This window comes from Solanum dulcamara, chromosome 5, assembly GCF_947179165.1.
Source record: "Solanum dulcamara chromosome 5, daSolDulc1.2, whole genome shotgun sequence".
NCBI lineage: Eukaryota > Viridiplantae > Streptophyta > Magnoliopsida > Solanales > Solanaceae > Solanum > Solanum dulcamara.
The window spans coordinates 68,422,013-68,433,412 of record NC_077241.1 but is presented as its reverse complement, the minus strand read 5'-3'; the positions used below and the strand labels follow the sequence as shown (position 1 = coordinate 68,433,412).

The 11,400-nt window shown below is 31.1% G+C and overlaps 1 protein-coding gene across 4 annotated transcripts; it reads right to left on the bottom strand.

Annotated features, from left to right (window-relative positions):
- Positions 1–5,704: 5,704 nt before the first annotated feature.
- On the bottom strand, positions 5,705–9,916 carry LOC129889477 (probable cyclic nucleotide-gated ion channel 14). 4 transcript variants are annotated; one of them, XM_055964782.1, is made up of 8 exons: positions 9,714–9,916; positions 9,592–9,626; positions 8,968–9,508; positions 8,201–8,413; positions 7,793–8,094; positions 7,546–7,657; positions 6,990–7,226; positions 5,705–6,852 (listed from the first exon to the last, which is right to left on the bottom strand). In XM_055964782.1, the coding sequence occupies exons 2-8, from the start codon at positions 9,621–9,623 to the stop codon at positions 6,106–6,108; spliced, it is 2,184 nt and encodes a 727-aa protein (XP_055820757.1). In that variant the 5' UTR covers positions 9,624–9,626; positions 9,714–9,916; the 3' UTR covers positions 5,705–6,105. The 4 variants fall into 4 exon arrangements, with proteins under 4 accessions (XP_055820757.1, XP_055820756.1, XP_055820758.1 ...); XM_055964781.1 differs by having other exon boundaries at positions 9,592–9,644; positions 9,784–9,916; XM_055964783.1 differs by having other exon boundaries at positions 9,784–9,916.
- Positions 9,917–11,400: the final 1,484 nt, after the last annotated feature.

Sequence of the window (11,400 nt, the reverse complement as noted above, 5' to 3'; positions counted from 1 at the left end):
TAGCATATCAGTTTTGAAAGAGAAGTTATAAAGTGTTTTACATTACTACCTATTATGCATAATTTTTGGAGCTTTAAGTAAGTTAAAGTATTTTGTATTATCATCGAGAATGAGTTTTAACGGAACATAAATGGTTCCAAATGCATTATTTTGCATTGAAAAAAGAAGTACTATTTCGAGATGAGTATTGATGGCTTTCAGAAAGAATTTTAGTAAAGTAAAGTAAAGATCAGTTTTTTCCTAAAAAGGGTTTTTGAGTACTAACTCAACACAGATGATATATGAGTATTATTGATTTTTCTTATTTTGAGTGAATATTGAGCACCGATGTGGGTAAGAGTTCATATAACTCAAAGTTCCATAAACTACGTAGCCAGCGTAGGATAGGATCATACCGAAATACGTTCGACTCATCAGTACCTCTAAGAAGGCCTATTAGATGGATCCATAAATTAAAGTTGTTGTCCTATGCCCTAGCAAAGAATAAGATGGTTTTGGCAACGTGGACAGGATGTTGTATCATCGTTGCGTCCATCGGTGATGGTTGTCGGTTAGAGAAACTCCCCAATAAAATAAAGTATATTATTTTAATATTTTTCTTCCATTGCATATTTTATTATCAAGTGTAAATGATTTTACCTCATGTTCATGCTTTTCTTCAGTTGAGTTATATACAGTTTTTCAGTTCAGTTATTTGTTTCATTCAGCTTTATTACATACCGTACATTCTATATACCGATGTCATTCGACGCTGCATCGTTTTATGATACAGGTTCAGGTACTCTCGATCGCAGACAATTCAGTAAGATCTCTTTCCATCAGCAGTTGGTGAGACCTCGTTGCTTTCAGAGGGCTCCAATGTAGTTAGTTTAGTTTTATTTAATTTATAGTTAGATAGCTGTGGGCCTTGTTTCGGCACCAATCTTCAGTTAGTAGAGGCTTCATAGATAGTCAGAGTTAGCTAGTCAGTTTTGTCTTTTGTATTCAGAAGTTTTAAGTATTTTTATTATAATCATTATTAATTATATTCAGATTTATTTCAGACTGTTGTATAAGATGTTTTAAATAATTTTAAAGATTCGCTTAGTAAAGCTTCTGCAAGTATGTTTAGTCTTTAAGTTTAGTAATCAACCATGCCAAGGGTTAGCTTGGGACCAATAATGGTTTCGAAGTGACGACCACATCCAGGGTGTAGGCTCGGGGCATGATAATAATTAATATGGAATAACTATTTTTATTATAATAATCAACTAATATGAGATGGAGTGAGTAGTATTTAAGACCTGTTTGGTGATGAAATGTAAAATCATGATATGAAATCAAATGAAGTTGAAGTTTTGTTTCAATACGTAATTTGAATTTTTTGGTCATTAATACAAAAATTCAAAAAAATTGTGAAAATTATCAAAATTATTCCAACTTTTATACAATTTTACTAAATAAATGATGAAAAAAATACATCATTTATTAATTGAACTTTAGTTCAATTAAAAAAAGTAAAATTGAGCATGAGTTGTGGTGTGTTATATTTATTGAGTCGTTTATTGGTCAATACCATTAATAATTATATTATCATGTTCATATTACGTGGATATTTCATCACTCCTTCGATACTCTTCCAAAAAATTATGTAGATATAACATGATGGTTTGTTTTTTTTATATAAAATATAAACTTGTAGATCAATTTTTATATTTATAAAATGTGAAATCATGATATAAAATTCTCAAATCAAATTTTTTGAAGAATTTGAATTTTTATCTCATGATTTGAATATAAAATAAAATCGCATGTCCAAACTTTGATTTCATCTCATGATTTTAAATCATAAAATGAAATCACATGTCCAAATACATACTTAGTATATACTTCTAAAATGATAGTGGGTGGTAAAATCAACCTAAAAGAGATGAATCTCTTAATTTTAATTTTTTAGATTTCAATTATCAACTATATTTGTTTTTCTTTTTTTTTTTGTCTTGAATATTAATCTTTAGATTTTAATTATATTGTATCGTTTCCCTGTTTCAGCCTCTTAATAAGTTGAATAAATGGAATGATTAAAAAATGTAATAATTTAATATAATATTAAGATGTAAAAGATTTTTATAAAGAATGATAGTTTTTTTAATTCCATTCATTTAGTGCTATTATCATCATCCATCATTATTAACTATCACCTACACTCCATTATCAACTTCACCAATTACAATTGTTATTTTCAGCCACAACCACAATTGTTGTCAATCCTTACAATTAACTCACCATTAATAGACATTATTTACGACCATCATCATCAATCTTCATAATCGTAATAATTGTCATTATATAATGTCAATCACTAACCACTGTCATCACTCACCAGTCACCACCATCATTATCAATCGTCATCATCAACTATCACCATCAACCATTATTGTTAATCACTATTGTTATACATTCATATATGTTGCTTTATATAGTATTTATATATACATATTTTTTCAATCTCGACCAACTCAAATCTCTTCTAAAAAGTCCCAAATTTTAAATATGAACTCCTCTCAATGTGTCAAGTCTTTTGAAATATGTTATTCACTCGACAGGATTCCCGTTTGCATGTAGCACGTCGAAATTAAAAAATCAAGCTTTGAAGAAGCTTTAAGGTCTAATGAAGTCTTTCAATCTCGAACTAACTCAAAATCTCTTCTAAACAGTTTCAAATTTTAGATATGAGCTTCTTTCAGTGTATCAAATTTTTTGGTATATTATTCACGTTTGCGTCACGTCAAATTTTAAAATCGTACTTTGACGAAGTTTTAATGGTTGAACATGGAAAAAGAAGAAGGAGGAAGAAAGAAGCTAAGAAAGAAGAAATAAGGAAGAGAAGAAGAAGTCATTAATGAGTGAAAAAGAAGAAGGAAGAAGGAACATCGAGAGGAAAAATAAGAAGAGAGAAGTAAAAGTGAAGGATGCACTTCACCATAATAATTAATAAAGAAGGCTGAAAGGTCCATTTTATGTAATAAATAATAATTGGGTTATTTTGAGTAAGAAGTTTTAGTCAATATTTTGTCTAATTTTTCTTTTTAAAATAGTCACGTAATCTGATAATCTACAATATAAGTTTTTGCTCAAAAATTTTATAATTCAAAGCAGTTATCCTAAACATTAAATAGAGGCCACAACTCTCTCATTTCAAGTAGTTCAAGAACAAAATTGACTATTTTTATCTTCTTTTGGAACAATAGGGGTATTTAAAATGGTGTTTGGGTGAGCTTTTTTAAAGGGTTTTTGGATTTTGGATTTTATTTTACCCTTTCAGTCTAAAAAAAGAGCTTAAAATTTTTTATTTTACCCAAACACTTTTAAAGCTAAAAAAGAGTTTAAAAGTCAAATATCACTTAAAATAAGTCAATTCAAATACCCACTAAAGCTATTTGATTAGTTCGTGTCATTTTTTAGCCACAAACATAACAATGAAGGTATTATTTAACCGAAAATGCAACAAGGATAAAATTAATTTTTAAAAATATTTCAGGATCATTTTTAACCCCCTCAATAAATAGATAAAAGAGAGATGAAAGATTCTTATTTTATCCAAATATATTCAAATGTCTACTATATGAATTGTTATGCTTCTATTTATAATATTAGATAGAGGATATAAAAGATGTCATAAACATGACATTAAACATATGCGATCATGAAAAAGGTGAGAGACATGGCATTATGGATTTTCATGCAGGAAGTGTAACAAAATGGTGAAGAGTAGTGGGGAGATTATATTTGTCTAGTGGGAATCATAAATTAATATATTCACAACACTTGCCCTTTCCATCATTATTAGAAAAAATAATGTCGAAAAAATCCATGACTTATTAAAACATTGCCTGAAAAATTCTGTAGAAAAAAATTCTAGTGAAAGAAAAAATAATAATAAATATATATATATATATATATATATATATATATATATATATATGATAATATGCATTGCTAATTGCCTCATTAAAAACATTGTTCGGAAAATTCAGAGAGATAAAAACTCGGCTAAGAAAAAAAAAGTGCAACACATATTATATCCTTCCTGATTAAAACATGAATTAATTCTTGTAGATGGTATTTCAATCTTATATACTAGCTTTTCATATGTTGATTTTGACAATGTCTTGTGATCAGATCGCATTCATAAAGATATTGTATCTTTAAACTCATTTTGATATATTATTTGATTGCTTAACGATCATTGCTATCTTTGCATGATTTACATTCATAGCAAATAATTGACTACTAAATTAGTAGAACAACATAAATATGGTAGCATCCCAGATGCAAACAAATAAGTTGTGTGTCATCGAATATTATGTAGATTAAATAATTTTTCTATATTTGCATAATCAATATTCTCTTGGCAATATTGGTTATAAATAATAATTTCATATCAATATTTGATTTCATTCGAATATCTTCACGCAAAAGTGAAATTATATATCTTGCACGTATATTAATTAAAAAATATTAAATCAAAAATAGTAATGATATAATACATATAAGTGCATCGAGTTTACTAAGTTATGATACTTCCATATAAGGATTTTATTTTTAATGAGTTCGAAATTAATCTTTATTCATATTAAGTGATTTCACAATCATTGAGGTGTTTAATGAAATTACTTTAAACCCTTTTATAAACACACTCGGGCAATAGGATCATTTTGGTACCCTTCCTCTGACAAGTACTTCCAAAGCTAAGGATTTTAGAAATATTATTGAACAAACTTTTCAAGAACCTTTATATGCTTCAAGGACAATTAAAATCCTTCCAAAATTTTCACAATAAACCTTGTTGTCTAGCTAACCATAATGACAATAATTTATTATAAGTGTATTAATTTTTTATCTTTTTTACTTATTGCTATACTGATAAAAAAAAAACTCATTGCTTCCTTCCCAAGAAAACACTTCTCCATACAATAATGCCAGAATTTTTGCGGAAAACCTTTATGCCACAAAGTACAAGTTTTATATCTTACTATTTTATTTTTTTCACAAAAACCCATTTATGCCTCACTACATTATATCTTAAGGTCACTTTTTCAAGTAAAATAAAATATATTTAAATTGTGCAGTTTTCAAAACAAATTAGTCCACATTCTTGACAAATTTGTTTTCAAAATCCTCACTACCATTTATAATAAGCGCTCCATTATATCAAATAGATCGTCAACGATAATTTTTCATCATTTTCATAAAGACATACTTATTCGTATACTGGTTATATAATTTATCTTTGACAACAACATATCAAGTGGAATCCCATTAAGTGGAGTCTGGGGAGGGTGGAGTGAAGGCAGACCTTACCACTACCTCGAGGAGGTAGAGAGACTGTTTTTTGAAAGACCCTCGGGTCAAGTACCTCAAACCCAAGTAAAAGAATAAGAAACAATAAAGACATCATAGCAATGAATAGGAAAGTCTACAATGAAGAAACAACACTAACAGCAAAAAAGTGTGATAATAGAGACACGATACACAACACAATACATTGATCCTCCACTAATCCCTCACTCCTACTAACCTTCTACCCTACTACGTGTCCTCCACTCCAACCTATCTAGGGTCAAGTCCTCAGTAATATAATCTATCTTTTACTTATCTTAAAATCTTTATTCTATAGTTCCATAATTCAGACATTGATAACTTCCCAGTGAAGAAAATAGTCTAGAGCCAGCAAAAAACAATTGATTATCATCCTAGGTAGTTTTCATATAACTTTACATTAACATACATGTTCACCTAGTTAAAGTCCAAGTTTGCCAACAAAGAGAGTGAAACATCCTTTTGTTTTTCTTCAACAAATACTGACCTACAATTGCTGTATAGTCTTCTCACATTTTTATAGGAACCTAATTTCCCTTCACCAATTTTTTACTTAAAAGTACAGTCTATTGATGATTATAAATATAATCAACTGCAGCACAACCTGTCTCCTTTTCCTTCTTTTCTTTTTGTAAACTTGAATAAAGTTCTTTAAATTCATTTTAGTATGTCTTTATATTGCTTCTTTGGTTCTGTATAATTTCACCTGTGGGTGATGGTCTTCAAATCAGGCAATAAGTTGAGCTAGTCATCATCTGGCTCAGCCGAAAAGTCAGGCTCTTCGGGCTTCTGTAACGTAGGCATGTCCATACCCTTCATCTTCTGAACTCCTCTCCTTGTGTGTGCAGCAAATCTTGATGCCAATATTGTAACTCCAAGGTTTTGCTTCACATTTGAAGAGTTTGTTGGTGTAGTCTTCGTTTGTTGATCATCCTCGTGTTCACATTCACTTTCATATGCTGATTGGTCGTCCTCGGGAGCATAAGACAAGGACTCACCTCTATAAAGTTCTTTGGCCAGCTTTCTCCTCTTGAAACGACGCCAAGCAGCTTGAACGAAACAGGCAGCCCAAGTTCTCCAGTGGTGAGAGTAATAACGGAAAGTGTGCTGTAGCTTCTTACTATGAAGACGTCTGAATTGATTGGCTACAAACTTGAGATCCTCTGCTCGTAATGCAAAAGCTTCTACTTCTGACAGGGCTCTCACTGTTCTCGTTGACGAAGGCAAGTTAAGAGTGGATCTGGGCAATAACGCCCAGGCAAGAAGTTCTTCGCCACAAAAGTCACCTGGCCTCAAAGTAATTGAGTTGAAGAAGCCTGTCCGACCCCCATTTGTAGTTGAGCTCTCTAATGTTCCTCTAATAATAAAGAGCATTTCAGTTACTGGATCACCCTCACGTACAATGTACGTTCCTTGAGTACTTAACGAAGAACTCAGACGTTCACATATGGCATCAAGCAGTTGATCATCCATTTGCGAGAAGAAGGGAACCTGCGAAAAAGAACAAATCAAGCAAATCAAAGAAGAAAGAATAATACATTTCACTTGTTTGAGATTAACATTTCAATAAATTATTGGTATTACAACTTTGGGGTGCAATGAGAGAACATAGAGAGAAAATGACTTACACGCCGAACAAGGTCTAAACATAGGTGCCGTTGGATGTCACGTCGAAGGTCTGAAGGTAAAGCAAGCAGGATAGATTCTTCATCTACTCCTCGAGTGGCAAGCCACTTGTACTGTACAAAACGTCTAACACGTTCTTGTAGATCCTGAGGGAGTTGGCGATGCCTCATCCATTCTTCAGTGTCTCGTCGCTTGAGCCTCCATTCTTCAAGCCTCACAGTGATAGATTGTAAGTATGTCTACATTAATAAGGGAGAAATTAGACTTGAGTTTTGAAAAGCTTTTTTCAAAATGAAATGTACAAGTTCACAATATAGAAGATGTAGAAAGAAGCATTCTCTGTTGTAGCTGCAAAAATAATGAAAGGCTAGAATCTGAGATGATATAGTTTATATGAAGGAACCAAAGTAAAATCATACAACTTACTGAAATCACTGGTCCAAATCTACATTAACCAGAAGCATCAAAAGAACGAGACTCCAACATTCACCAAAATCCAGAGTAGTCTATGAATTAAGACTTCAAATGTGAAATTAAGACAAGGTTTGTCGCTCATACCTGCATGTTTCCAATCAAATGGGCAAACAGAACTAGCCCAAAAATAGCAATAAGAATGGCAAATGAAGTTTCCCATATATATGTGCTTGTGGTCAAGTTTTGGCCATAAGAACTGCAAAAAGATCAGAAAACAAAGTGCTCAATATCCCTGATTCACGATGCTGCAGCAAATAGCACAATTTGCAGATAATTGTAATTACCAAAGATATACTTAAATTGGAGTAACTGGTACTATTTGAAACCATACCTTAAATTTTGTAAACCCCACCACAAGCAGTACAAGTACTTCTCAAGGAACTTAGAGGAGACAACATTGTTTGTAACTGCATTTGCAAATATTCCAAAGTCGAAAATGGTCGAATTAGAAGGATAGCAGTTGCTGAAAACTTGGGTGTTGTTTACCCATGTTATCCTGTCTGCATGGTCTACAGTACCACAGTCGAGAAAACGACTGGAGCATTGTAAGGGACTAAGCTCCTTTTCGCAAGCTATTTTCCAGCATGTAGCATACCTTTCGATTGACAATAAATACCAGGAAGCACCAAGGACCTACAATAAAAGCACCCTCATTCACTATCCAAGAGTAACAAAGACTTGAGAATATTTCTATTTATACAAATAGAAGTACATAAATTAAGGACGGGACTAAACTTACATGGCTTGCCAACATGTAGAGTAGCAGGTTGTAAGCAGCCCCTGCCCAAGCTGTTTTTGTGACAACCCCAGCAGCTTTAATAATTTGAGAACTCAATGGGAAAATCAGATAGAGTCTTGGCAGATATTGCAGCAGGACTATTAGTACAAGAGCGTTGTTGGTGTGGTCGGAATGAGAACTTCTAATAGCCGGTATGATGAACCATATTACAATCTGCAAAAGAAAAAGACAGCTAAATCCACACGTATTTCTCTCTTTTTTGAACAGGAAGATGGATTATACTCCAATGCTAAATTGCTAATTGATCTATCATGACTTGTAATGTAATTGTTTGTTCTAATAGTTCACAAGAACATAGCTACATAGCTGAATTTGTCCAAGCGAAAACAGTGACGGAGCAAGAATTTTCATTAAAGGGTTCAAAATATGAAGAAGTAAACACACAAAGAAGCCAAAGGGGGTCCAACATATACTTATATAAACATAAAAATTAATCTTAACAATGTATAAGCAGTGTAATTTCCGCCAAAGGGGGTTTGGATGAACTTTTTAGGGAAAAGAGCATTTATCCATCTACTCATCTAGAAAGATAGACTTTTGATACATATGTTTAAAATGCACAAAAACAATCAAACTAACAGCAATTTTCCACTGGTCAAGATATGTTTTACTAGCCTACATCAGGATTATTTGTTCTTCAATCTTATTAAAATAAAAAAGGCAGCCCGGTGCACTAAAGCTCCCGCTATGATTATCTGTTCAAGTACCTGAGGAAGAGGCAAAGCAGCAATAGCATCAATGAAGAATTCAGACTTGAAGTATTTCCTTGCAATCAATTTCTTATCCATAACAAGTTCACCCCTTCCAAACACCCTTGAACTTCTTGAAACATAAGCAGTCCTAAACTTAAATATCACATGTAACAAATAGAAAACATCTGCTACTGTCCGAAAACATGTAACAATAATCCCAAGATTCAAGTCAATTGTCATACATGAAGACTTCCCCTTATTCACCACTGATGGAAGGTAAAAGAATAATGGATCCATGAAGAGAGCCATCAAACAAGAAAACAAGAAAACCCTATTCCATTGTATAACAATTTCACTCCCTGGATCAAGAATCTTCTTTTTTCCAGGTACATAATTTTCTGGGAAAACCTTAAACTTCCCAAATTTAGGAACCTTACTAGCTCCAACCTTGTCAACATTTCTACCATCAAGATACAAAGGTAGTTGCTTTTCAAGAAGATTGCTCTCATTCTTCTCCCATGAACTTTCAAGATTCTGTTTCCCATCATTAGAAAACCTAATAAAATCCTCAACAATATTAACAAAAAGAGGGGGAAAAAACTAGAATTTTTTTTGCAGAAAATACACTTGAAAATTTACCTTACCGTCTTGGCTTTCTTGAACTCCATCATAACCTTTACAGACAAAAATTCCTACAAATCTTCAATACACAATGCAGAAGCCAAGAAAATACCAAAATGGTAACAAGATTGAATTTTTACCCTTTTCAAGAACTTCCATTTCAGAAAATGCGATAAAATAAAAATGTAAACTTTGCTCAAAAATACTCACATAGCTGAAAATTTCAAGATTTTTTCTCAAATGGGGTTTGAAAAAGTAACCATAAGAATGAATGAAGCAAGAGGAGCTGAAGTGGGCAGAAACAACTCTGATTTTCTGTGTATTTTTAATTTAAGGAGGTTGACTTTACTTGGAAGATCACAAAAAGACAAGTATATTAAAAAAAACAAGAGATAAAAACAGCTCAGATATACTAAAAAATTTGATGCTGCAAATTGAAATGGAAGTTCAAGTGAATACAGTCGTGCTGGCCATAATAGAAGACAATTTTTCTTATTATATTTCTTAAGAAACATATTCAATTGATAGTGGATCAGTAAAAATAAGCTAGTAAATATTACCTCCATCCATTTTTATTTGTCCTTTATTGACTTGTTACCGAAATTAAAAAATAATAAATAATAAAAATAACTTTACCAAATTATTTCTATTTAATATAAGATATCTAAATAATTAGGATCAATTAAATCTAATTAAAAAATTTATGTCAACTATAAAACTTCCTTGAAATTTTCATCCCCAACTTTTATTTTAAAGTGATGCATGGATTCAGCAGGAGCATACTCCATTTATATTGGAATGGAGTGACATGAAGGAATGTGTAGTAGATCATTTATTAGATTTTAAAAAATGAACAAATATTATTGGATATCCTAAAATAATATAAGAGTCAAGTAAAGATAGATGAACAGAGTATATATCTCGTCCAAAATCAAAAAGAAATAGATAGGAAATCAAAAGTTGCATATAATTATATATAGAGAATTTTTGGGACAGAGGAAATGGACACTAAACTCAAGAGATGCATTTACTAAATGTATCAATTACTCCACCTAAGTGGCATAAACAACTTATTCAAGTTAATTCTGATAGGTAAAATAGGAAAATTAGTGTTAATTATATATTGATTTTGTAAAATGATAAATATTAAAAAATATTTATTTTTAATAAAAATGACATATAAATAGAAATTATAATATATTAAAATATTTTTAATGTTCTGTGATTTTAAATAATAATAATAAAATTAGTTTATAAAAATATGATCAATTCATTCGTTCAAGTTTGACCAAATTGATGACCTGCTTGTTTAGTTAGTCAAATTAATTTGACCAATCGAAATTCAATTTATTTTAAAGTTAAACTAATATGGGCTATATAGCTTAAATTGACTTGTCATTTTTTTCCTTAAAATAGTTAACTAAAGAAAATTAAATAGTTGTGACTTATTGTTTAACCAATATTCTTGGCCTAAGTAACTTTTGCACACGATCATATGGTGATTCATTTTGACTCACGTAAATTCAATTTGAATCACTCATTTTGTCATAATAGTAAACATGTCATACATATCAATTTGAATCACTCATTTTGTCATCTTTAATCTTAAACATGTCATATATAATATTAAAGTTAAAAAATTAATATATATATATATATATATAAGAAATAGTAATATTTTTTAAAACAGATACAATAATTATTAATTAGAAATTATAGATACCACATTATCCACAAGCTTATCATAGGTCCCACTCAAGATAGGCCCAAAATCAACATTTGTGGTTTTCAAGTCTCAAAAGGGCAAAAGAAAAATGAGACGGAAAT

What these genes read in the sequence shown, in the direction of transcription:
- LOC129889477 (XM_055964782.1), bottom strand. Translation starts at nt 9,623, where the DNA reads ATGATGGAGTTCAAGAAAGCCAAGACGGTAAG. An exon ending in AAGAAAGCCAAGACGGTAAG is followed by an intron (nt 9,509 to 9,591) that starts GTAAATTTTCAA and finishes GGATTTTATTAG; the next exon opens with GTTTTCTAATGATGGGAAAC. An exon ending in CTGCTTTGCCTCTTCCTCAG is followed by an intron (nt 8,414 to 8,967) that starts GTACTTGAACAG and finishes TTTCTTTTGCAG; the next exon opens with ATTGTAATATGGTTCATCAT.